Here is a 27,396-nt window from a genome sequence, read left to right on the forward strand (position 1 = left end):
TTGCTTCTAGAGGGCAGCACAAACAAATACCAACAAATATATATTTCAACAATGATACTTCTTTTCTCTCTTAAATTTGGAATGTTTTCCAACAGTAAACAGGCAAGCAAAGAGGATTTGTTTTACACCAACTTAAGGTAAATATTACAGTTGATAAATGTCTTCCGTATAAATAAAAATGTCACTGAATGAATAAAGTAAAAATTAATATTTCGCAGTAGTTTAAATTAGAGATAAGTAAGTACTCAGCTATTTAAATATAAAGGTTGACACGAGTTTTAAATTCGACGGCTAGATCTCGGAAACGCTTTCTTTCGTAGTGTGCTTCCCATTAGGTACTATTTCAAAAGGATAATAACAAATTACTGAAATACTGTTTCTTGGTAATAAAAAAGTACCATTTTATATTTGTAAAACATTTTAAAAAGGGATTACAGTAAGAGGACAACAATTATAACTTTTGTTTCTGTATATCATTAAAGAAAGAGAACAACAAAGAGGTTAACGACATTAGATATTAGCGAATGTTCCCATTTTTTTCTGACGTTCGTTTTAATATGAAATATAATAATGATTATTAGTTGTTAAATTACGCATATCTCTATTATTAAAGATGCCAAGAGATTTTGAGGTTCATCACGTAGGTTTTGCTTGTTTGTTTTGAATTTCGCACAAAGCTACTCGAGGGCTATCTGTGCTAGCCGTCTTTAATTTAGCAGTGTAAGACTAGAGAGAAGGCAGCTAGTCATCACCACCCACCGACAACTCTTGGGCTACTCTTTTACCAACGAATAGTGGGATTAACCGTAACATTATAACGCCCCCACGGGGAAGTGGCGAGAATGTTTGGAGCGACTCGGGCGCGAACCCGCGACCCTCAGATTACGAAGCGCACGCCTCAACGCGCTTGGCCATGTTAGGCTCATCACATAGGATATTGGAAAATTTTCACATTTTTTTTTCTAGAGTACTCTGTAATATCAAATATAATAATGGTTGTTACTTGTTAAATTAAGTGCATCTATATTATTAAAGAAGCCAAGAACTTTCAGACTCATGACATAGAATATGGAGGAATGTTCACTTTTTTCTGTGACGTACGTAAAATCATTTATGATTTTTTCCTAATCCTTCAATTCCTTCATATTAACTTCAACTGCGACTTCACCTACGTTTTGGATCCTCCCCTCGACAAAATTGGGGGTGATCCTCTTTCTGGTGATCAGTATATGTGGTCTTTGTGTGCGGAGCTGTCGGATTTCGACTTCTCCAATGTCTGGTGGGCACTGTATGGGTCTGCTTTTGTGGGTACCTCGACCAGTCGGGGTGTTTCTTGTCGCCTTGACAGGCTCTGTGTGACACCTGTTCTTCAGCAGAGTCTCGGCGGTGCTGCTCTTCATCGGGTTGGGGATGCCTCGTTTTACGTGTGTGATCATCCGGCGTTTCTCACCACATTCCGGGATTCTGTCCCCGTTCTTCGGGACCACGGTGTGTGGCGACTCAACATCTCCCTCCTTGCCCTTGTTTGGGAGCTCTCTTCCCTCGAGTTTGTTACTGGGTCTTGGTAGGCGGGTCTCAAGGAGACCTGAGCCTCCTTGCTGAGGCAAGCTGGCATGTGGCTTTCGCGGGCCCGCCGCCTGGTCTTGGGGGCAAGCAGGACATCTTGGCTGTCTTGCTTTGTAGCAGACCGACGGATCGCTGGGTCCTGTCAAACATTGAGACACTCCATAGTCCATATTTGGACTATTTCAAACAGTTCTGTGCGGCGAACGTCTCTAGTCTGATCGAGTTGCTTGATCCCAGAACTGCCAACAGGATTCTTCTGTGCAAGGCACGGGAAATTGCTAAGACCCGACACATCCCCAGTCTGCTGTTGGAGAATGGTCAATCGACATATGATATCTCCGATATACTGGACGCCTGCCTCGGCTACTATCGCCGTTTATTTTCTGCTTCATCCGTGGACGAGGGGTTGTGGGACGACATTTCTCGGTTTCTGTCTTCCCTCGACCCTTCCTTTCGTGAACAGCTGGTGACATCAGTCTCCTTGGGTGAGTGTTGGTCGGCCATTCGGTCCAAGCTGCTTGGTAAGTGTCCTGGGCCAGTTGGGCTGCTGGTGGAAGTTTACAGCAACGTAAGGATCTCAGACAGTCTTAAAATATTTTCTTGTGGCGACCCATTTCTCTCTTGAACATGGATGCGAAGATTATTTCTAAGGTCATGTGTGCTCGTTTGAATGCAGTCATGCCTTTCTTGGTCGGCTGCACTCACAGATCGGGATATCTTTGTGGTCTTTGTGTTCCTCGATCAGAGCAAAGCTTTCAATCGACTCCACCATGGATTTCTGTGGTTTGTTCTGGGGAAGTGTGGCTTTCCTCCAGTTTTTGTATGCTACGGGCAAGCCTTGTACATGGCAGCATCGAGCAGGCTCTTGGTTATCGGGTACTTGACATCCTCGTTTCTTATCTTGCAGGGGTTTCGTTAGGGCTGCCCGTTGTCCCCAACACCCTACTTTGCTGTGGGACGTGGTTTGTGGCCGCGCTGCACTGCACCATGTTGATTGCTACCTCAAGGCTTTCAACTGGCGTGTGGTACATAACATCCTGCCAGTGAGGGAGCATACCAACTTGTAGAACTCATGTACAATTGAGTTGTGTCACGTGTGTCACGCCCAAGTGGAATCTGTTTTGCACAGATTTGTTCTCTGTCCGATGTCATCAGAGATCTGGGAAAAGGTTGCGGGCCTTTTCTGGGTCCAGTCACTCTCAGCGGAGACCATCCTATTCCTGGCCTTCACCTTTCAGTACACTGTTTCCTTCTTCAAGTACGTCTTTTTGCTTGCTCGGAATGACTTGATCTTCGAGGAGGCTCCGGTGTCGTACTTTTCGATACTGGGTAGGGTCAGATATCAACTGTTACACCGCCTAGAGGTGTACTATCAGCGCCTGGGTTCCGGGACATTTTACCATCTCTGGCGGCTGGACGTTTTGTTCCTTTGTGCGTTGGTGGGTGCCGGGTGGAGATCGGCTTCTAAGCTGCCCTGCCTCCACTCTCGCTTCTTGTGTTTAGTTTTTTTTTTGCTTGTTTGTTTGTATATATATTTCATGTGTTTTTTATTTGTGAATATTCATGTTTGTATATATTTAATGTTTTTCATTTGTGAATATTCATGTTTGCATATATTTCATTTTTTCATTTGTAAATATTATTGTTTGTATATATTTCATGATTTTTGCTTGTTTATATTTCACGTCTTGCCTTTTTGTCCTGTTTTTTGTTGTAAATAAATTCAAAATGAAAGCAAAAGAGCTGTCCGAGGCCTTCAGAAATAAAATTGTAGCAGCTTATGAGTTTGGTAAGGGATTTAAAAAGATTCTAAAATATTTTGAAATCATCCATTCTACTGCCCATAAAATAGTCAACATGTGGAGGGCTTTCACAACAACTGCAAACATGCCCAGGTCTGGTCGTCTGAGCAAGTTCACTCCCAGAGCAGATCACAAAATGCTAAAAGAGGTCTCCAAACATCCTAACATGTCATCACGGGACCTACAGCAGGCTCTGACTACTGTTGATGTGAAAGTGCATACCTCTACAATAAGAAAGAGACTGCACACGTTTAACTTGCATGGGAGGTGTTCAAGGAGGAAACCTTTGCACTTTAAGAGAAACACCAAGGCCAGACTGAAGTTTGCCAGAGAGAATGTAGACAAAGACCAGGACTTCTGGAATAAGGTTCTTTGGATAGATGAGTCCAAAATTTAATTATTTGGACACCAGAACAAAGGACATATTTGGCATAAACCAAATACAACATTCCAGGAAAAGAACCTCGTACCAACTGTGGAAGTGTCATTTTTTTGGGCTACTTTGCAGCAGCAGGACCTGGACAGCTTACAATCATAGAATTCACCATGAATTCTACTGTGTATCAAAGAGTGCTTGAGGATTATTTGAGACCATCTGGGGCCTGGCATAGCCTAGCGCGTTAAGGCGTGCGCTTCGTAATCTGAGGGTCGCGGGTTCGCGCCCGAGTCGCGCCAAACATGCTCGCCCTCCCAGCTGTGGAAGCGTTATAATGTGACGGTCAATCCCACTATTCGTTGGTAAAAGAGTAGCCCAAGAGTTGGCGGTGGGTGGTGATGACTAGCTGCCTTCCCTCCAGTCTTACACTGCTAAATTATTAGGGACGGCTAGCACAGATAGCCCTTGAGTAGCTTTGTGCGAAATTCCAAAAACGAAACCAAACCAAACTGAGACCATCTGAATTAAAATTAAAGCTGAAGTGGAACTGGACCCTGCAACACGACAATGACCCAAAACATACCAGTAAATCCACCAAGGACTGGCTGAAAACTAAGAAATGGAGAGTCCTGGAATGGCCTAGTCAAAGCCCAGATCTTAATCCCATTGAGATGCTGTTGGGTGACTTGAAACGGGCTGTACATGCAAGAAACCCCTCAAACATCACACAGCTGAAAGAATTATGCATTGAGAAGTGGGGCAAACTTTCTTCAGACCAATATCAGAGACTGGTAGATGGCTACACGATTCGTCTCACTGCAGTTATTTCAGCCAAAGGGGATAACATTAGCTATTAGGGGGTAGGGTGTCCAAACTTTTCCTCAATTAGAACATGCATTTTTATAGAATTACATTTACAGAAGATCTTAAAGTATTTTCTCAGTTTTAATTATTTAGTTATATTCCTATAATCTCTCAGTATTGTTGAAATTGAGATTAAATATTTATATATCGAAAAATGTTGCAAAAATACACAGGCTTTCATAGGGTGTCCTAACTTTTTCACATGACTGTATCTACATTATTAGAGAGGCCAAGAGACTTTGAGGTTTATGACAAAGGATATTTGGAATGTTCCCATTTTTTCTCTGACGTTGGTTCTAATATCGAACGTAACAATGCTTATTAGTTGTTGAATTGCACATATCTCTAATATTAAAGAGGTCAAGATAATTTGAGGTTCATGTCGTCTGGTATGGGCGAATGTTCACATTTGATTTCTGACGTACGCTGAAATATTAAATGTAACAGTTGTTGCTGGTTGTTAAATTACGCATATCTATATTATTAATGCGACAAAAAGACTTTGAGGTTCATGACGTAGGATATTGTCGAATGTTCACAATTATTCTTCTGACAAACCCTGTAATATTTAATATAGCAATGTAATTAGTTGTTACATTACGCATATCTATATTATTAAAGAACACAAGATACTTTGTGGTTCATGACATAGGATACTGACAAATGATCATATTTTTTCTCTGACGTTCGTTTTAATATCAAATGTAAGAATTATTATTGGTTGTTAAATTACGCAATCTGTAGTATTAAAGAGGACTAGGGCATTTGAGCTTCAATATGCAGGATATTGACGAATTTTCACTTTTTTATCTGGTGTACGCTGTAGTATAAAATGTAACAATGGTTAGCAGTTGTTAAATTACGTATATCCATATTATTAACGAGGCCAGTGAATTTGAAGTTCATGACATTGGATTTGGAGAATGTTCTCATTTTTCTCTGGTACACGTCATAATATCGAATGTAACAATGGGTATTAAAAAAGGCGAGAACGAAGTTTCACTTTATGATCCTATTATTTAATGGAAGAAATTTTCCATGCAGAAATCGTTAATCATTTCCAATTGATAAATAAAGAATATAAACCTGCCTATATATGCAGGGGCGTAAATCCTGAGGGGGGGATGGAGGGTATACATCACCCTTCACTTTAGGTGGGAGTATGGTGCATACTATCATCCCCCCCTACAGTCTGTTTAATTGTCTTATTGCATCACAGGCCTACAAACTGTGTGTTTGTTCTTGTGATTCTCGTGTTCTTACCAATCGAATTACACAATTAGGCCTAGATGTAGGCTTTTTCAGTAGCCGAAATCGTTAATATAGACGTGCTTCTAAGATTTTCCATTTAAATGATAGTTCGTAAGTATCGGTCAGTAGGCCTAAGTTATATGGAAGTATCGTAGCAATAAGGTTACTCTGTGACTGCATGTTCACAGCTTTCAGGTTTAAGTAATCAGAAATTACCAATTTGCAAATTGAACAGTCCACATAAGTGGTTGCAAAAATCATCCCACCCCATCGGGTGTAAAAAATCTACGCCCCTGTATATATGTATGCTTTTTATTTTTGCTAGCGTTTGCCTTCATCTCTTGTTCGATAAGTCCTTATAACGTTAAAATGTAGGTTTTGGTGCTTGCATATAAAACTGCTCAATGAGGAAATGTCTCTTCGAACTAATTAACTAATTAAAAAATACCAGCCATTGATTTGGGAAAATGTATTTTGATGTCAGAAAACTAGCTGAAAGATAGTAATGACGGAAGTTTCGACACAATTGGCAAATTTTCTTGTTTACTTTAACTGTTTGAAGCGTCGTTTTGTTTAAGTTTTACAGTGACAAAATAGGTTTACCATAACCTTTAATTTGCAAGAGAAATTGTTTGTGTAAATGGGAACTTTGAACAGTTTTACTGTTTTTTTTCTAGTTATTGTATTCTAGCCGTTTTATTACATTAAAGCGAAGTGACTATTGAGACCGAAATGTTTTTAAAATAGTTGTATTTGTAAAATATATTATTATCTAGCTATATAAAAATTTTCTAAATTGTTTTGACCCTGAAAATATATAATGCAGAACACATATGAATATTAGATAAACTGATCTAATCAGACATTAAATCTATACAATCCAAATTTTAATATTCGACAAGTATTAAGAAATGATACGGTGTGAATGAAACTGATTAATCACATCATACAATCGTTACACGTTATGTGTCTGCTACTATCATGTATCATAAATGTGGTATAGTATATACGAGGTCTGTTCAAAAAAATACGCGGACTGTTTGAATTGCGCGGGTCCAGTTGGTTCCAGGGGAATCCGCTTGGTGTCGCCAGGTTCGCACAGATCAGCTGATTACAACGCCATTTCACGATTGCAGATATCTTCATTTGTGTATTAGCTACGCGGTTTTAAGTGCGATTTTTTCGTTTAGCGGATTTCAGAATGAATGACCTGAAGGAGCAACGACTTGCTGTGAAATTTTGTGTTAAACTTGGAAAATCTGCGACTGAAACTTTTGCTATGCTTAACACGGCTTACGGTGATGTTGCTATGAATCGTACGGCATGTTTCAAGTGGCATGAACGTTTTAAGGATGGACGACAGTCCATTGAAGATGATGAGCGTCCTGGACGTCCTTCCACGTCAACTGACGACCCACACGTCGACAAAATCAACACCCTGGTGCGGGCAAATCGACGTCTGACTGTCAGGGAGCTTGCTGAAGAGTGTGGGATATCAGTTGGATCTTGTTACGAGATTTTGACCGAAAAATTGAAGATGCACCGCGTTGCTGCAAAATTTGTGCCTCAGAACTCGTGAGTTTTTGGCCAAACACTCGATCACTGTTCTCCCCCCCCTACTCGGTGTATCCTACTATTTTTTAATATTTTTTAGCTACTACTATATATAAATCATTGTCTGACAATTCTCCAGTTTGTGAGCAGATTGTGATGTAATACTGAATAAAAAAAAATCTTGGAATGTATTTAATTCTGTTTCCAAACTTAGCCTAATACGAAGTGTTAGGTCTAAGTTATCCTAAAACTTGGAAAATTACTATATTGTACACACACCACTGCAGTGATTTCTGACAGTAGCATGATTGGTTTGAAGTGTAGATATACATTCAAATTTTCCTTTCAAAAGAAGCTTATTTTTTTCTGAAACATGTCTCTCAAAATTAAAGTCAAGATAAATGACATGTGTCATGAGGCCAAAACATCCCACAGGACAGTCAGCATTGATAGTTTATCGATGTTAACTTCAAAGTTTTATTCATAAATTTGACCAAATGTTAAGAGCACGCCTACACAATATGTCACGTGAGCTATCAGTCTTAAATGTTTATTACAGCTCCACCTTTAAGTAGAAGTGAACTGTGTGTAGTTTTTCTAATTCGGCTTAAAGATAGCTGATTTAGCGCAGCAGAATTAAACGGTGTAAGAACATTCACTAAAGTAATTATTGGTTAGGCCACGCAAAATATATTATCAGTATCTTGATCTAGTTTCAAAAGAATCACACAGGTAAACGATTATTATTCATTATTCGATGTCAACTTTCAAGCGAGAATTTGCTAAATTTTATGACGTCTTTTACGTAAAAAGCGTTTAACGTCACGTGATATTAGCTTAAGCAACTAGTTTAAATAAAGATGTTTGATACGACTGAACTGAGTGCATTCTGTTGATGACATGAAACTGATATTCTAGTTTCCCTAGGATTACTATAAAGAAATTTATTAACACCGTTTTAAATAAGAGAAATATAACCATATATTTTAAAGAATATTATTAATTCTGTAAAGTACAGGTCTGTTCCAAATAATAGGGTGGAGATCTTAAAGCTAATGTCTAACTATCAAGTGTCACATTCTTATTCGCTGTGGTTTGTCAGCGTATTGACAAAAAGTATTGCTATATAATCAAAAACATCTTAAGTGTGAAAAAGGTGTGGCCAAAAAATAGAGAACAAGCAACTTAAATGAATGAAATAAAAAGTGATGGGGAAATATGTAGCATGTAACTTAAAAAATAAACTTAAAATTCTTTGATAGATTGTTTAGGCAAAGTATTTACAATGAAACTCCGTAGAATGGACGGCAACTTTCTGTGGTGGAGGCACAAGTGTAAAGGACGACGTTTCTAAAGCCTTCCGCTTTTCGTCTTCAGATCAGTGTGTGTCAAAACGCAAACTAACGTGGCAGGGGGTTTAGTTTAGAGAAATCAGAAGAATTCTCTCTCCAACTGGGGTGTTCAGGAACGTTGCGGTTCCTCTTCGTTCCCTTTTGTGGAAGGTTATTGAATTTAGCGGTTTTTTTAAAACTCTTTTGAGGGTAAAGGAGTGAAGTTGGTCATAATTAATATTATTCATGAACGAGGCAAAGGAAGCACTGGAGAAAACAGACAGAACTCTTCCCGAAAGGCAGATGTCATAGTAGATGTGAGCATAAACGGCCCGTTTCAGGGTATGGCAATAAAGTTGCCTTGGCTGGGACCTAAAGATCCAATGCCTAAGTTTTTGCTGTGGGGGGAAACGGAAGCGCCCCGAGAAAAACCCACTTTCACAGGACAGGCGCCGAAAGTTAAAATCAATGTGCGTCAAACGTAAACGCAAACTATCGTGGCAGGGGTTTAGTTTAGAGAAAGAGAAATCGTAAGAATTCCCTCTCCAACTGGGGTGTTCAGGAACTTTGTAGTTCCTCTTCGTCCCCTTACATGAGAAATTTTTAAAATATCCATTGAATTTACTTCTTTTTACTGTTTCAAAAAAATGGAGTGGGGTATTTGTGAGTGAGAGAAAGTGCGGGAGAACTGGACGAGAACAGCGAAAGTGAAGTGATCCAGACCTTGACCTGAGGATGGAGAACACTGGCGGCTGGCGAACTGATTTTTTAAAATTTACTATGATTGGATACCCTCAGACTAGGAAAACGGCCCTTTTCAGAATGAGGCTGAGACCTACAGGTCCGATGCCAGAGATTTTGCTGCAGAGGGAGTATTCCGAGAAAACCCACTTTCACGGCCTGGGCGCCGAAAAATCTATCCAGACCGTCCCCTGAAGTAGCTGGGAAGAAAGAAAAAAATAAAAATTAAATAAATAAATAGAAACAGAGATAATTAAAAACTGATGAGCTGTGATGTTGGTATACATGGGAACTGTTAGCTGCGGTCTTGGAGATCGGGTGGTATCTTCGTCATGAACTTGCCCATTGGTGCAAGTGAAAAACTTGGTCTCGTTGGCAGAACAACTGGCTGTTCTTCGGTGAGTTGTCCTTCGCTGGTCTGTGATGCTTTGTTTCTTCTCGAGATTTTGGTTTGAGTTTTCTGCGTGGAGGTAGTTTGTTTTTCAGTTTGTACTGTCGCATCGATGGTTATCTTGTGTTTGGGTCTGGCTGGTTGTTGAATTCTGTGGAACTGGGACTGTCCTTTTTCTTTCTTGAACTACTGGAACTTGGCGTGTCGCTAACAGTGGAAGTTGTCGTCATGTGGGTAGAGTTGTCTGAATCTGTCTTCATGTTTCTTCTAATTAGATCTGGACTCGGCAGTATTTTGGTAGTTTCGTGGCCCGGTGTGGCCAGATGGTTAAGGCACTGGACTTATAATCTGAGGGTCGCAGGTTCGAATCCCCGTCACAACAAACATGCTCGCTCTTTTAGTTGTGGGAGGGTCATTATAATATGATAGTTCAATGTGTGTCTAGGTGTTATCAGTCTTTTATAGTGTTCTGGTGGATTGTGGAAAGCGTGTTATGATTGACTGGATTATCACTGTTTCTTGTTTGTTTGTTTGTTTTGGAATTTCGCACAAAGCTACTCGAGGGCTATCTGTGCTAGCCGTCCCTAATTTAGCAGTGTAAGACTAGAGGGAAGGCAGCTAGTCATCACCACCCACAGCCAACTCTTGGGCTACTCTTTTACCAACGAATAGTGGGATTGACCGTCACATTATATGCCCCCACGGCTGGGAGGGCGAGCATGTTTTAGCGCGACGCGGGCGCGAACCCGCGACCCTCGGATTACGAGTCGCACGCCTTACGCGCTTTGCCACACTGTTTCTGATTGGAGGAGAGATTTCTTGTAGATTCAACCAATGGCAACCACAGGTTACTCACCTCTAATACGGTATCTCTGTTTAGTGAAGGTTTAATAGTGTTAATAGAAAATGATTCTTTGATGTTTCTTGTCTTCCAGAATTTGTCTGTGCCGATTATTCTAGTTTTCAACCTTCTTAGACTAAACCCTCTTTGTTACCCTGAAAATGACCTAAGAAGGTCGAAACATTGTTCTGTGTTTTATATTAATTAAAATACTAATACTCAAACCAGCCGTCTTGAAAATACTTTTTTGCTTCAAGTGGGTTTCTCGTCTTCATGAAATTATGTTTACTAGAAAAGAAGCAATCTGTTACATGAGTGACAACTACGTTGTATTATAAACCCTTCCCAGGCTGTATTATGCTGTTCTTCCTTAGGTGAGTCTATTAATTATCTAAACCTAATAACTAAACTATATTCGTTTTAGATGTCCATCTGCAAGTAGGTCACATCCTTTTGGACGTTTTGGAGTATTTCTTCCTAAACTCTGCCATTTATTTTTCATGTTTGTGTTGTTATTGTCCCAGTAGATGTTTCTTGGTCTCTTGGGTTGATAATTTCGAAAATATCATCGTTATTTGTAGACTAGCTCTGTGAAGCTGCTTGTTCCACAAACAGATCGTGAACTAATGTTTCCATGGTGTAAATTTTCCATTAATTAGTGATTCTGTACAAAAAGTTCTTTGACAATTAAATCAAATTCTAACACTATAAAAGATAGGCTTAGCCTAAATGCGTGTTTTTTTTCTATTAATTGTTAAATAATTATTTCGTATCTGAACAATTTAAAATGATCATTATGTACTTGTACTCGACAGAACCAGTCTGGACCTATCAGAAACGTTGATACGGAGTTTTGAAAGAGCTTCCTCCTAATAAAAAAAAATGAATAATTCCTTTTTCGGTTACCCGGCTGGCCAACTACAGAGAATTACATAGGTACAAGTTTTGGAAACTTTACTGTTACTTTTCCATTTAGAGGTCCGGAAGGGCCAGATTGTCAAGGCGCTCCACTCGTAATTTGAGGGTCGCAGGTTCGAATCCTTGCCACACCAAACAAACTCACCCTTACGCTGTGACTGTCAATCCCACTATTCGTTGGTTAAAGAGTTGCCTAAGAGTTGGCATTCCCTCTAGTCTTACACTTCTAAATTAGGGACGGCTAGCGCAGATAGCCCTCGTGTAGCTTTGCGCAAATTTCCAACTAAACCAAACCGTTCACGTCTCACTCGTAAGACGTAATGACGTGAAGTGTAATTATTGCTGTTCATTCTCTCATTGTATGTCACGTGGTAATTGTTATTTTAGTACAACAGAAATCAGTTATAAGTTTCTTCGAGACGCGTAATTTTTTATACGCATCTTGTCGCCGTAGAGACAAAAATCTCATATAGTTTAGAAACTATGACAAAAAATGACATTGAATATACGTCACGTTTCTCGACTTGCATAAATCTTCACGATAAAATTGAAGATTGGTGTAAAGAAGTGTTAACACGTGCATGTCACGTGGCTCCAGTTTTGGCTCGTATACAGATGTTTACCGAGGTCGTCTCAAAATAGTTTCGATAGGTGGGAACCTTATTTTATAAGAAGACTCTCATCTCACACACTCTCTAAGTTTAAATCAACTTGATCGGGTGCTACCAAAGGTAAATGTCTTCTTTACTTACTAAAAAGAAAACTTTGTAATACTATTTACTAACTTTCATCTGATCCTTATTTTTGTACGTTTGTATGCTAACATTACGCTCATTTTCTTAAAAATAGTTTGAACAACTTAATCGAAACGCAGCGTACTTTGCGATTTTATCACAACTTGTTTATAAATGTCGTTTCTTCAAGAGTGTTCTTGCTATCTGTTGATTAGTTGAGCGTCAGCTTAGTGATGGTAAATAAAATTCCAACATCAGTAAAACAATATGATAAATATAGAGCATAAGTCGTCAGTCTAGCGTAACGTTTGGTGACAAGGGCCATCACAAAGTTTACATTCTGACGTGACAATAAGGAACACTATAATGTTATCAGATGACGTCAACAATTTAATGTAACGTTTGCTCGAAATTCAACAAACTAAAATAATCGGAGACAAATGTGCTAAACAGAAGTTACTACCAGGGGTTTTACCGATTACTTTTAAACGTGTTAAATTTTGTCTTTTTAAAACATTATTAGCTTTCTCTTTGTATGAAACTTGGGGAATTTTTTATAAAATGTTTTACCAGTGCGTAAAATGTTATTTATTTTATAGTTTCATTTTTAAAATGTTACTCTAGGATTGTTTTATTTAAAAATTGTATGTATATATTTGTACTTGTAGACCAACTGTGTTAATACTTTAGAATATTACAGATATAACTCACACTTTATTCTTTCTGTCTACAGAATTATTCCTTTTAAACGTAAGGATGAAATCACCCAGAGAAGATATTACACTCATTATGGGCGGCACAGGACCATGGCAGAGAAGAGTTTTTCTTTTGATTTTTGTCGCGACTTTGCCTAATGCTTGGCATATTCTGGTAACAATATTTTTGGCTCCTAATATTGATCACTGGTGTGGTGGACGTCCAGACGTTTTCCACAATATGTCGGAAGTAGAATGGAAGAACTTCAGTGTACCAGTGGTGGCTCAGGAAACAGGACAACGGTCGTTTAGCAAATGCTGGATGTATGACGTAATGAATAATACAAATTTGAACAATACTCGTGAAGTTCACTATTGTTTCGAGTGGGAATACGACCACACTCAGTACAAGTCTTCAATAGTAGAACAGGTTTGTTAAAACTGAAAAACGGTAAGCGATATGTGGATGTTTTCACTATCAATAGTAGAACAAATTTGTTCAATAGAAAATTAAAATTTGGTGCCCTGTACACGGGTTTTTAAAAAAACATCAAATTGTTTACATAAATTGCATATCTTGTTTCTCGTGATGACGAGAAACATTTTCTACATGCATACTTGTGTGTCTTTTTCTAAATATGAGAAGAAACTGTAAACAAAAAAACTCAATCCACTGAAAGCTAAATTAGCTTTAGCTTAGTGAAACGGACAGGCTTGATCAGAAATGTATATTGCCCTTTCTGTTTGACTTTCAATTCATCTATGTTTTGTTCAATTTTTGTGTTTTAACACCGATTCTGTACTTTCAGTGGAACTTAGTCTGTAACAACTCGTGGATGATATCTTTGAGTCAGATGTTCTACATGTCAGGCTATCTAGTCTCATCGTTTATAACTGGCCAACTCTCGGATAGGTAAGCACATTTCATCGAACTAGAACATAATCTCACACTGATACAACTTTGATAACTAGTGACATTTTTCAGATATCTGACATTCATATTGATAAAATTATAAGTAAGTACATTTCACGCAACATTCTCTCACATAGATAAACTGGTAGCTAGAGACGTTACTAAGATATCTGATATACTGTCTAATACTAACAGATATGGACATTTAACTTTTTTTTAACTGCTAGTTAGATTCTTCAGTGCTACTACAATAATGTTTTATGATGGCTGAAACTTTCCACATCTATATTATTAAATGGGTTTGTTAGTTGTTACAAATTTAAAGAATTAAGATGACCACAGATGATGGCAACATTTCTAGATAGCCATATTTGTTATTATATTGCCTCAAGGATAGTGAGATTTCTGCCATTAATTACTTATTTATTTGGATAATTATTTGCTTATTGTTCTTGAAAGAGGTAAGATGTTTATTTGGACATTGTTTTTGTCTGCTATTGTTTATTTATTCATATTGTTTGTTTATTGTTTGGTAAAAGAAGCCATTATCTCTTATTTACGTGAATATTATTTTCGACTCAATGTTTCGGAATCCATACTTACATTACTAGGTTTCAAGCCATAGATATTAACAATCTTACATTAACAGTAAAGCTACCATATATACGGTGATTTCTTTACAAATGTTACCTTAGATTGGCTCTGTTCAATTTCTTCACTTGACTCTCGTCTACACAAGATGGAATACGGTTGTTGTATATACAGGTTGGATATTAACAATCTTACATTAACAGTAAAGCTACCATATATACGGTGATTTCTTTACAAATGTTACCTAAGATTGGCTCTGTTCAATTTCTTCACTTGACTCTCGTCTACACAAGATGGAATACGGTTGTTGTATATACAGGTTGGATACTTGAATTTGTCAAAGGCTTTTTCTTTGATTGAAGTGTTTTAACGTTTGTTGGCCAGACAGTTGTTTGTTCATGAAGGGTAAGACTGTTCTATATACTGTTGTTTATAGTTCACTCATTGTATCCATATTTGAATCTGTAAACAAGGAACATATTTTATTTATTGCAACATCCGACATTTTGTAAGTCTTAAAATTTCCATATTTATGTTTTTATCTTGTTCTGTGTGTGGTTTCTATGTTAATATATTTAACTGTGACGTAGTAGCCTTCTTCTTAAGTGTGTTTTCCTGAATCATTTCGGAAAATCATTATTCATAGATTTTTACTGTAACGTTGTCAATAAACGTATATGTGAAGTTTGAAAAATCCACTGTTAACAAAACGTATGTAATCGCTTCTTTCCTTCAAAATTATATTTAACATTCGTCATTTTCTTCAGATTTAACGATAACGTTCTCAGATAGTTTGAAATCGGTGAAGTGTCGTTTTTAGTTATTTATTTTTAACATTAATGATCTTCAAGTAACTTCAAACAGTGTTACTTTTACTGATTCTAGGCTGATTTTTTTAAAATAAAAATGTTTATTGCACCTCCATTTTGATCCATTAGTTTTTCTAATTTGTTAAAAAAAATTAAATATAATACAATAAAGGTTTCACAATTAACTTTTTTGGATGACTTCTCGCTAAGTTTTCGTTCCTTTGCTTTTTGTCATAATGTATAGACAAGAACATTCTGTTTACTATTTCATGGTTCACATGTTGTATCATTATACATGGGTAAAATTCATTTAACGTTTTTTCTATTCATCGATGAGTTGTATTTATATTATATGGACAAGAAACGAGTTTTATGTTTTTTTCTTAAGATTCGGCCGCCGACCAATCATTTTATTAAGCATAGCAACAGGGTCTTTGTCTGGAATCTTATGCGCATTATCACCAAGTTTTATAATTTTCGTTATTTTGAGATTCTTTGTAGCCTTGGGCGTGACTGGCATTGTAACTTCTTCATTCGTTTTATGTAAGTACCAATTTCTATATCTAGATTTTAGATCTTAACAAGTGGCACTGGGTAACTTCTAAGTGTTTAAAATTTAGCCCAGTCTATATTTAGATCATCAATCCTGTTAAACGTTTTCAGTTCACATTGCAGACTCTTCTGTACAGAGATATCTAAATATATAGTTAAGTTTCTTTTTTATCTTGTTTCGTGGAAGACCTTGAAGGCGTGTCAAAAGTTATTAATCAATGCCGACTACAGGGAGTAGTTAGATTTAATATTATGAAGAAAAATATATTTATTAAACGTCTTAGGTATAATGGATAATAGTTTAAAAATGACCGCAAATATTCATGTAACAGTTATTACACATATGGAAAAGTTGTTGTATTTTTAAATTTTAAAAACTTTCAGATGAAAATAATACAAACAAATGTTGTTCAAACAACATTTTAACTTAAGAACTGTAATATCTATTTCAAAAATCTCTTACTTTCAACGAACTTTTACAGACGAGTTTCACACAAAATTTTAGGTGATGAGAGAAAAGATTCAAATTCCTTTTCTCTCTTAATCATAATATACAGTAAATTATATAATAGATGGCTAGTTCGTTACGACAATAGTAAATTATCGTGTAGTTAATTCCTTATTGTTAGATTGTGGAATTCCAAATATTGTTTATTTAAAAGTTGTATTACTTTTCAAAAGATGTTCTTTCAAAGTTTCTAATTAAACAAAGATAAACAGTTTAATTTCTATCGTTATTTTCAAGGAATATTGTGTTAGTCTGGCCTACAGTGAAATATATTTCTCTTTAGTAATGGAAATTATAGATCAAAGCCAGAGATCGACACTGGGGATAGCTTTTCAGATGGGATGGGCTGTTGGCTTTTTAACCCTTAGTGTATTGGCCTGGTTTATTAGAGACTGGACATACCTTCAACTGAGCATCAGCGTACCACTGTTAGCTTTAGCCGGACACTGGTGGTGAGTATTTTCTTTACCTTATCAACTTCAAACGTTATTCTTGTAAGCACAGAGGACGGCGAGGTAGAAGCATACAAAATACAAAATTCACTTTATATTTTCGTATTGTAATTTCTCAAAACAGAACTCGAGATTTTAGTATCATTTGAAATATTGTTATAATAAATTTCTAGATGCTTATACATAAGTAGATATATACATCATTACATTATACGAAGTACATAAGTAGATATATACATCATTACATTATACGAAGTACATAAGTAGATATATACATCATTACATTATACGAAGTACATAAGTAGATATATACATCATTACATTATACGAAGTACATAAGTAGATATATACATCATTACATTACATCATTTCTTCATTATCTACATTGTACTAATGCAGCTTTCAAGAAACTCTTACAATTAACTACGTACATAAAATGAATTCTGTGAACCTGGCTTATGCGCCGCTGTTGTAAACCGAATTTATGCTAATTATCTTTTTATATTTCCATCTGAGGATGGTGTTTTGTGTTTATTTGTTTTACTGTCCTCTGTGCGAAACTGTTTTTTTTTTCTTGCCAGCCCTTGGTTTTAACATTTACACATGATATTTTATAGGAAACATTCTGATTTCTTTCCTTGAAAGATTATATAACATGACATTTTCTTGTTAGCTATCAATCCTTTTAGAAGGGGTTAGGTATCCAATAAGAGGCTCAATATGTTGTTTTTATACATAGAGATGGATATCTATTCGTATAATACACCTTCTACTATAGAGTGTAAAAAGTTTGATTACTCCACTTAGTGGTAAACCTGCGAACTAAAAAAAAAACCAAAAACATTTCGATATTCGTAGTGAGCACAGCACACTGGGTAGGTTTGTTTTTAATGATAAACAATTTACTAGTGTTTATAATATACTTTTTATATGTAAACCAAAGGTTAAAACTAAATCTTGCATGTATACCAAATATGCTTCTTTTCTTGTCTATATTTTTATAAATTAGATTGCTACTGCTTTCTCTTTTATATATAAATCACTGCTTCTTTGTCACTCTCTGAGTGACCTCACTGGTAAGTTTGTAGATTTATTTTGGATTCGACTTTCTTGTGCATAAAATTGGACACGAAGGTTGTTTTATTTTTCCATTTACTCTTTTTCACTTTTTGTTTGCTATTCATTGTATCACAGTGAATAGATTTGTCAGTTATTTTGGTAATTTTATTTTTCCATAAGCATACGTTTCTTACATTTTACGTAATATAATTCTATCTCTTCTTAACTAATTTTCTTAGTATTGGGATATGACATGGCCTGGTGGTTAGGGCGCTCAACTCACAATCTAAGGGGGTTGAAGGATCAAATCCTCTTCACAGAATATGCTCGTCCTTTCATCCGTGATGGCATTATAATTTGACGTTCAATCCCGACGTTCAATCAATATTTGTAAAATAATAACCCAGAAGTGTACAGCGAGTTATATAGCCTAGCTGTTTTCCATCTAATCTATCACTCATAAAGTAAGGACTGTTAGTGCAAAAAATTTTAAACAAAATAGACCTCAGTTGTTATATTTTTCATTCAATTAATTCCCACTTGTTCCTTTTTTTTTCCCTCATGTTTCGGCCTAACATGGCCAGGTTGACATAACGCTGGACTCGCCCTTTCAGCTGTGGGAAGGTTATGTGTTTCAATCAATTCCACTATTCGTTGGTAAAAGAACAGCCCGACACTTGGCAGTGGGTGGTGATGACTGTTTGCCTTCTTTCACGCTAAAATAGGGACAGATAGCACTGATGTAGCTTTGCGCGCGAAATTCAAAACCAAACTAAATGCTTTCTTTCGTTAATTCCTTCTAGTTTTCCTTTTCTCTCTACTCTTAGTTTCCCATTTTTCTTCTTAATTCCTTCTTCCTTCTAATAGATTTCCTAGCTAACTTGTTTTGTGTCTCGCTGATTATTAATGAACATGCATAGATACTCACTTTTTCAGGATAATATATATTATAGACAGCTGATGTGGGAATAGAAAACCTTTTGTTATTTTCAAATAATGTTTCAACCTCCTATGGTCAACATCAGGTTGAGAACAATATTTTAAAACGTGACCGTTGTTGATCACGTACCGTCGAGTCGACAGTAATGATAGGTGTAATATAGTAGTTAATATTAAAGTTCTTTCTTCGTTATTCATTTCTCGCTGCATGAATTTCTCGTCTCATTCTCAACATAACTTGTTACATTATTTTATTTCTGTTTCGGCTCATTCATATTATAACTTGTTACCTGCTATATTTTTGTCTCTACACTGTTCTGTTTCTCACTCAACTTGAATGTTTATTTTTTTCCTTTCAACAAAAAATGGCCCGATTAATATCCCAGAATGTGAATTAGTGGATTAAATTTCGCGTCCATTAGCAAAAACGACAAAAATCGGACATTCCAACATGATTACATCAGAACGTTAAAATAGTGAAAGCTAATTACTACTGTTTAGTTATGGTAGCCTTGTCGATGGATTCCACTTACCAGATCATTTTTAAGTTCTCTGGTCTATTGCATCAAAATTATGGGTGATTAGCAAATATATCTCTTGAATATCAAAAACAAATTCATCAAAATCTTTTTACTTTATAATATAGGTATCTAAATTTACTTTTATCATAATATCAGTCATAAGTTATTTTTATTATAACACAAGTTTTCCTAAATTCTTTGTTCTATTATAATACAATAAATTTTTTGTTTTGAATTAAGCACAAAGCTACACAATGGGCTATCTGTGCTAATACAATAAATAATAAGTTGTTTTGTTTATTTTATAATGACATCGATACTAATTATTTTTATATTATAAGAACAGTATGACTTTTATTTTCAATATATTGCTATGTCATGTAATTTATTTTTCACATATTAGTACTTTAATTTTGGGTTATTTCTGTTTTCCTTTTTCATCATTGAGTTTGTCCGTTATTAAAGCTATAAAAATTTTAATCCAATGGTTCATAACTCGCCTTCTCTGCAATACACACAGTACTGCTCTTTCGTTTTTTGTAATAAAGTAAAATCCCAATAGGTCAGACAAGAATAGACAAAGAATTCAAAATTAGCGACGACATTTTGCAGATACCTTTTGTGCAACTTTACATGAAATTTTAAAATATAAACATCTCGCTCTTTGTATTTGGATACAATCATTGGTATTGGTTTAACTTTTCTCTCAGATTTCTTCTTTTTATAATAAGTATTCTAAGCGATAGAGAGTGAAAGAGATGTTGATAAATTCAATGGCATACATTTTCGTTTTCAAGGATATAGTTCCTTTTTTGTTTATTCACAATTTTTTATGTTTTAGGCTTCTTCCCGAATCTCCTCGTTTCTTATTATCTCACCGAAGATTCCAAGAGGCGGAACACGAGTTAAAGAAAGCTTTGATAACAAATGGAAAAGATCCTTCAAACCTACCGTCGATCATGTCCAAACTGGTTGCAAATGTGGAGAATGTAATTGTCGACGCGTTTCAATGTCAATCATAACTAACATAATAAAATATCCTTTGGAAATTAGCGTGCGGATTTTAACATATTGCCTTGAGTTAGGTTAGAAATATGATTAGTGACATTTAAAACCCCTTCAAAATTATGCTTGTTTGTTTTGGAATTTCGCACAAAGCTACTCGAGGGCTATCTGTGCTAGCCGTCCCTAATTTAGCAGTGTAAGACTAGAGGGAAGGCAACTAGTCATCACCACCCACCGCCAACTCTTGGGCTACTCTTTTACCAACGAATAGTGGGATTGACCGTAACATTATACACCCCCATGGCTGGGAGGGCGAGCATGTTTAGCGCGACGCGGGCGCGAACCCGCGACCCTCGGATTACGAGTCGCACGCCTTACTCGCTTGGCCATGCCAGGCCCAAAATTATGCTTGAAGATATGGTTGCGGCGACTTTTGTTTCATTGATATTTAGATTTCACAAAGTATATTAATTGCCTTTCGGCCCGGCATCGCCAGGTGGGTTAAGGCGTTCGACTCGTAATCTGATGGTCGCGGGTTCGAATCCTGGTCGCACCAAATATGCTCGCCCTTTCAACCGTGAGGGCGTTATAATGTTACGGTCAATCCCACTATTCGTTGGTAAAAGAGTAGCCCAAGAGTTGACGGTGGGGGGCGATGACTTCCCTCTAGTTTTACACTGATAAATTAGGGGCGGCTAGCACAGATAGCCCTCGAGTAGCTTTGTGCGAAATTCAAAAACAAACAAACAATAATCAACTTTCTAAAATTAATTTTTTTTTTCTATTTCAGTTCTTGAAAAATGTGTTGGGCATATTATTATTAGAATTTTTTTTTTTTTTAATATTTATATTGCAGGAAAATAGCACGTATAAAGAAAAGACAATTTTGGATTTGTTAAAAGTTCCGAAATGGAGAAAAAAGTCACTAGCTGTGTTTTCAATTTGGTAAGTTTGTTATGTTAAAAATTTGTCTGTTATTTATTTGTTCTTACAGTTTCTCGTATAACTGTTCTTACCGAGACATCTTCGTGCTAAGTTATACAATAATATTAAAGTTTATCAATTTGATCATGTAGTTATATCACCACACATTGAGTATCCGACATGTTTCGAAGTTGTTTCTTGATTTAAAATGTAACGTGCATCAAATAATTGTTTCAACACTATGGCGAGAAGACATACAATGAATACATATGCAGCAAAAATATTCTTCAAGTATTTAAAAAGTTATGTTTTTGAGATAACTTGCCCCAAATTTTAATATTATAGTAAATAGAAGTTGCGATTCTATTAGATTGCTTATGGTTTCTGTTAAGAATCTACAATGACTGTTTAAGTACTAAATTTATGTTGGGAGTTCATAAGTTCTGATTTGTTCTAGAAACATCTCGTGGTATAAAAACTTCATACACCAACAGAGTCGTAGAATAAGTTTAAACACTGAAATCGAAGTGGGAGTTACATATTATTAATAGTAGAGAATGTAAAATTGATAAAAAAAATAACACCCGAACAACTATGCCAACATCTTTCATTGTATAATATACTCCACTCTTAAAAAAACAACTCCTATGAAGACAGACATTTGTGACTTTAGAACTTTAGTAAATAACAAATGATTATTTTAAAAACAAAATTATCGTTGAGTTAGGAGTAATGCGAAACGCTTTTTAATTTATTGTACTTGGTATTTCGAGTTTTACAAAAAATATCCTGCTTCATATAGCTATTAATATATATACAAAATTCAGATATAATTATTATCTGCGTTATATAGTAAAACTTTACAGAAGACAGTTGATGGATAACCGTGAGTACGTGAAATACGCAATTCGTTTTACTATTTTAGTTTTTGTATCTTAGTGCATAAGTTACCAACTAGCTCTTATGTCCACTCCATTACAAAGACCCGAGCCTACGAATTGTGATGAAACATGCTTTCAGTTAAAGGGAATGAAAACTGTAATTTGCAATGACCTGATGCTGGTAAAAAAATAATGTAATGTTTTGTTTTTTTTACACAACTATGATTTTGAAATCCGCAACTCGCTGAGAACAGAAAAAAAATTAAAATAAAATTTGTATCTTAACGCTAGAAAACATTAGAGATACGAAGAGCCTCACACACACTAAAGATGGAAAGTTATTTGTATAATTGTCACGTTGTGTTTTAACATCTTATTTTAGGAAATTTAAGCTCTATTAAAGTACAAGGAAAAAGATTTATTATATATTACAAAACGACGTAATATATTTAAAAAATGAAAGTTGGTATTTTATACCTTCATCAGGTTTGCCATTTCCTTCATTTACTTCGGATTATCTTTCAATACTAATAATCTCGGAGGAGATCCGTTCCTCAATTTTGTTATTGCGGGTGCAGTTGAGTTTCCATCATACTTTGGGACAATCTTCGTGGTGAAACGTCTGGGGAGAAAATTTCCCCTTATGATATCAGTAATTATAGCTGGAGTTGCTTTGTTGTTGATTATTCCTGTTCCTTACGGTAAGAATTTATTTTTGAAATTTAAATATTTAATTCTTTGTACAAAGAGTATTAACGAGTATCGAAAATCTGTAATTTAACGTGTAGTGTGTGTGCGCGCGCGCGTATATATAATCCGTTTAAACCACAGTGTAAATAACCAAAACCAGCATTTTTAGAATCCATAGAACAAACCTTTACACGTTAAAGATCAGCTTAACCTGACTGTACACGTTTAAAATATTCAAACTAGCTGGTCGCTAGTAACTTTAGAATTCTAACTCTACTGCTACAGAGGAAATTATAAAACAAACGTCATAACTAGAAGAAAGTATTAAATTATTTGCCTTTGAACGAATGCTTTCACTGCTTTAGAATATTTCTCATTTTTATCCAGCACTCTGACCAATATAATTTGTAATCTAATAAATAAAAACAAAATCCAAACAAATAATCAATAACGCTGCACAAATCAAAAGGCTCCTACAGGGCACAGGCTATGGGTTAGGGTATAAAATGTGCCCTAGGTTGTGGAGGTGACAACGGGAATAGGACTCAAATTGCGGTTGGGGATACACTGTTCATCAGTCTTGCATGAAGAAATTCGGGTAGTTGTGGGAAAGTGACTATTTTCCAAAGTATAAATAATAAGGTACTACCACTTGGAGGTAAGATACACTTGCCTCCTGAAACTTGCATTCCAGCTTCCATTATGGTAGTAAATCACTAATTAGCAGCCCAGTAGACAAATTATACTAATATAAGTTGTCTAAACTGATTAATATAACTCCCAACCACCACTAATAAAGTCCATTGTGACTATTAGACTCTAAACAAGCCTTAATATGTGATAAGCTCTCCATCCACATAAAGTGTCAAGTTGTTTTAAAGGATCCTATTAACGACTAAAAATAATACTTCCATTAAAGTTTCTTTTAATTTTTACTTTTATTTAATAATTCTTATTTATTATAGAATATTTTAATAAAATCTAATAACACACATAATTATGTATACACAATTTTCGTATGTCATTAATTGTATAATTCATCACATCTCTAGACTTATTTTTATTTATATTATTATTTTTCCTGTTACATTGTTAAATTAGTCATATCGTTTAGGTTGTCGTCATTTTGTGTGACTCTCGTACTGTTATGCGTTCGACTCATAATCCGAGGGTCGCGGGTTCGCATCCAGGTCGCGCCAAACATGCTCGCCCTTTCAGCCGTGGATACGTTATAATGTGACGGTCAATCCCACTATTCTTTGGTAAAAGAGTAGCCCAAGAGTTTGCGGTGAGTGGTGATGACTAGCTGCCTTCCCTCTAGTCTTTCACTGCTAAATTAGGGACGGCTAGCGCAGATAGCCCTCGAATAGCTTTGTGCGAAATTTAAAATAACAAATAACATACTGTTATTTTGCACGTAACATTGTCAGCTATTTCGTAAGATTATTATTATTAAAGTTCGTTTGTAATAGTTTTTTCTCTTACTAGGATTGTTTTTTTCGCTGTCAATTAGTAATATTGGTTTAATTTTCCCCAGAGTTCGTGTGATTTATATTTCCTTACTATTACCTGTTTATTTTCCATAAAACTGTTATCGTGTGTTATTAAAACTGAAATTGTTAGTTGGTGTAGTTTTATTTTCTTAGTAATACTTTGTTTTCTGAACGTGACGTTGTTATAGTCCATTAGAAGTGTAAGTTTTTTTAATGTTCACTTTCTTTAGAGTTGGTGTGGCTAAAGGTTACAATATCAATGGTTGGGAAGTTAGCGATTACAGCTGCGTTTGCCATTGTTTACGTTTATTCTGCAGAAATGTTTCCTACTGTAGTACGAAATATCGGTGTCGGAACAAGCTCGACTTGCGCGAGAGTAGGCTCTATGTTAGCTCCCTTTGTTAAAGAATTGGTAAGAATTCTTCTTAAACCAATATTACATAAATACCGCAGAAATTAACAGGTAAAATATGGATATTTATTTTAGTAAAACTACAAAATATCATCTAGAGCTTTGAATTACGTAAATTTAATTTATAGATATATAGAATTTTTTCACAAATATGAAACGCCTCCTATTTTATGCTTCTATTGTAACAACCGACTATAGAAAATTACTAAATAAAGACCGTAGACTTGAAGATAGTTTAATACTTCATAAAAATCGATATTTGTAAATGTAACATTATCTGTTTTTGGTGTACACTTCTGGACTGTATTGTGTTTTTATATCAGTCTAGCATGAAGTGTTGTTTTAACATTGTATCAATCTCATTTCTTAGTGTCGAATCTGTTGTTGTTGTGTATGACTCTACTCTTCTGATTTACAAGATGTCTTTTTTAACCATCAAACACCAGAACTAGATGGAACTAATGATTATGTTTATGTTTTCAGGGTACAGCTGTCCACCCAGACGTGCCATATGGGTTGTTTGGAGCGCTCTGCTTACTAGCCGGTTGTCTTATTTTAACCTTACCAGAGACGCACAACAAACCCATTGCCGATACCCTAGAAGAAGAAAATGGGATCGATTAAATCTTGGTTTGAAAGCGAAAACTAGTCTTACCACAACAGTTCTTACTAAATATAATGTTTTCTTGTAACAGTAACAGGTTTGAAACATACTTTTATTTGCAGAATTGAATATATTGTAAACTATTATCACGATAAAAATTTCTGTAATTTTAAAATAAACATAATATACTTTCTGCAGTTCAAGTACGGTCTTTGTATCTCAAGGTAAACAATTAAACGCAGTAAGACTGTGACAACGTGAAACAACGTTCATCAAACACCGATGGTCAATTTCCAACTTTCTTCCAGAACTACAAGATATTAATTACTAATAATTGTCAGCCTATATTTCGTCTGTTCTTCTCTAGATAGATGGATTATTGCTGGGTTAGTGTATTTTCCTAAATTAGCCGATTGTGTAGATTTATGCTTAATCCAAAACCGCTGTCGCTCAGTGGGACAGCGGTAAGTCTTCAGATTTACAACTCTAAGATCAGGGATTCGACTCCCCTCGGTGGACACAGCAGATAGCACCAAGTGGCTTTTCTGTAAGAACACGCACACACAAAACAACACTTATTATTTCTACAATGTGTTGGACTGTACGCTCACAACACATGCATTAAATATTATCTCCTCCTTAGTAAGTGTTTAGTATATAGTTATCCTGAAGAAGAACGTTATATTATTTAATAGCAACATTTAAGAGACTGTATACGTTAGTCGGCAAAAAGAAAGTTTCTATCTGTAGACCATTCAAATAAACTCCAGAAATCTGCGCATCAAATGCAACTATCGCAAGTTAAGCACTATTGTGAGTTATATTCAATCATTAATGACCATACAATACTTAGTGACATTTATCAAAATCCCAAACAGAGGCTAATCTTAAATGTGTGAAGAACCGAACGATTATCTTGCCGGAATATGAATTCGATGTCTCGCGGTTGACGCCTTGTTATCTCAACAGCATAAAAAATTTTAAAATCTCGTTGTTTGGGTAAACATTAAAGTGACGGTATCGCACGCAAATCTTATGAGTTAGAAATGGAAAGTATTGACGGATTGCCTTTTCTATAATATAGAGATGTTGTAGAAAACTGTCAAAGGATCTTATTTTGAAGATAAGTTACCTGATGCTCAGCTTAAACCAATTATCCCTCTCTAAATATTTGTTTGTATCTTTTTATTTAAAAAACACGCACCAAAACTGCTACTTCACAACGTTTCCTTTCTAAACTTTTGGCTTTGAATGCATTCAAAAAGAAATTTCCATGTACTTAACCATCGAATACCAAGAATATGAACTACAAACTAATAGAAACGTCTAATTATTCCAAATCACATCATGGTCGTTATCAATTACATTAAATCACGTCATTGTTTTATAATGAATTGGCAATGCTATAAATTGATAAGAATCCCCAGCCACAACAAATCACGTCACCGTTTTATAGTAAATCAACAGTACCATAAGTTAAGAAGACCGATCCACAGCAAATCACGTCATTCTTTTATAATAAATCGAAAATACAATCAGTTCATAAGAGTAACCTGTAACACCAAGTTGTACCATTGTTTTATAATAATTCTAAAAAACTATCAGTTGATAAAAGTGCCCAACAAAAAAAAATCACGTCATTGTTTTATAACAAATTGACATTGCTATAAATTGATAAAATAAGTGAGGTTTAGGTTAGGTTACGTTTTAATTTATGTTAGGGTTAGGTTTAGGTCAGAGTTATATTAGGCTAGGTTAGGGTTAGGTTAAAGATATGGTTACATAAGATTAGGTTAGGTCAGGGTTAGGTTAATTTAGTTTAAGTTAGGTTCAGGGTTGGTTGGGTTAGGTTAGGGTTTTTTAGGTTTAGGTTAAGTAGGTTTAGGTTATTTTAGGGTAAGGTTATGTTAGGTTTAGGTTTAGGTTTGGGTTAGGTCAGGTTAAATCAGGTCAGGTTATGTTTAGGTTAGGTTTAGTCC

The 27,396-nt window shown here is 35.7% G+C and overlaps 1 protein-coding gene across 4 annotated transcripts; it reads left to right on the plus strand.

Annotated features, from left to right (window-relative positions):
• The first annotated feature begins 110 nt into the window (after window positions 1–110).
• Window positions 111–25,620, plus strand: LOC143237297 (organic cation transporter protein-like). Of its 4 annotated transcripts, none has more exons than XM_076476385.1 (10): window positions 111–137; window positions 13,103–13,494; window positions 13,874–13,977; window positions 15,766–15,920; window positions 16,721–16,889; window positions 20,250–20,397; window positions 21,270–21,358; window positions 22,705–22,919; window positions 24,632–24,813; window positions 25,297–25,620. In XM_076476385.1, the coding sequence occupies exons 2-10, from the start codon at window positions 13,126–13,128 to the stop codon at window positions 25,435–25,437; spliced, it is 1,572 nt and encodes a 523-aa protein (XP_076332500.1). In that variant the 5' UTR covers window positions 111–137; window positions 13,103–13,125; the 3' UTR covers window positions 25,438–25,620. The 4 variants fall into 4 exon arrangements, with proteins under 4 accessions (XP_076332500.1, XP_076332499.1, XP_076332507.1 ...); XM_076476384.1 differs by lacking the exon at window positions 111–137 and adding an exon at window positions 12,240–12,366; XM_076476392.1 differs by lacking the exons at window positions 111–137; window positions 24,632–24,813 and adding an exon at window positions 12,240–12,366.
• Window positions 25,621–27,396: the final 1,776 nt, after the last annotated feature.

The sequence above is a fragment of the Tachypleus tridentatus genome, chromosome 2, assembly GCF_004210375.1.
Source record: "Tachypleus tridentatus isolate NWPU-2018 chromosome 2, ASM421037v1, whole genome shotgun sequence".
In the NCBI taxonomy this organism is placed as follows: domain Eukaryota; kingdom Metazoa; phylum Arthropoda; class Merostomata; order Xiphosura; family Limulidae; genus Tachypleus; species Tachypleus tridentatus.

Bases quoted from the DNA above. Each gene is read 5' to 3' on its own strand.
- LOC143237297 (XM_076476385.1), top strand. From the start codon at position 13,126: ATGAAATCACCCAGAGAAGATATTACACTCATTATGGGCGGCACAGGA. The intron at 15,921-16,720 runs GTAAGTACCAAT...ATTTCTCTTTAG, and splicing joins AACTTCTTCATTCGTTTTAT to TAATGGAAATTATAGATCAA. The intron at 21,359-22,704 runs GTAAGTTTGTTA...TACCTTCATCAG, and splicing joins CTAGCTGTGTTTTCAATTTG to GTTTGCCATTTCCTTCATTT.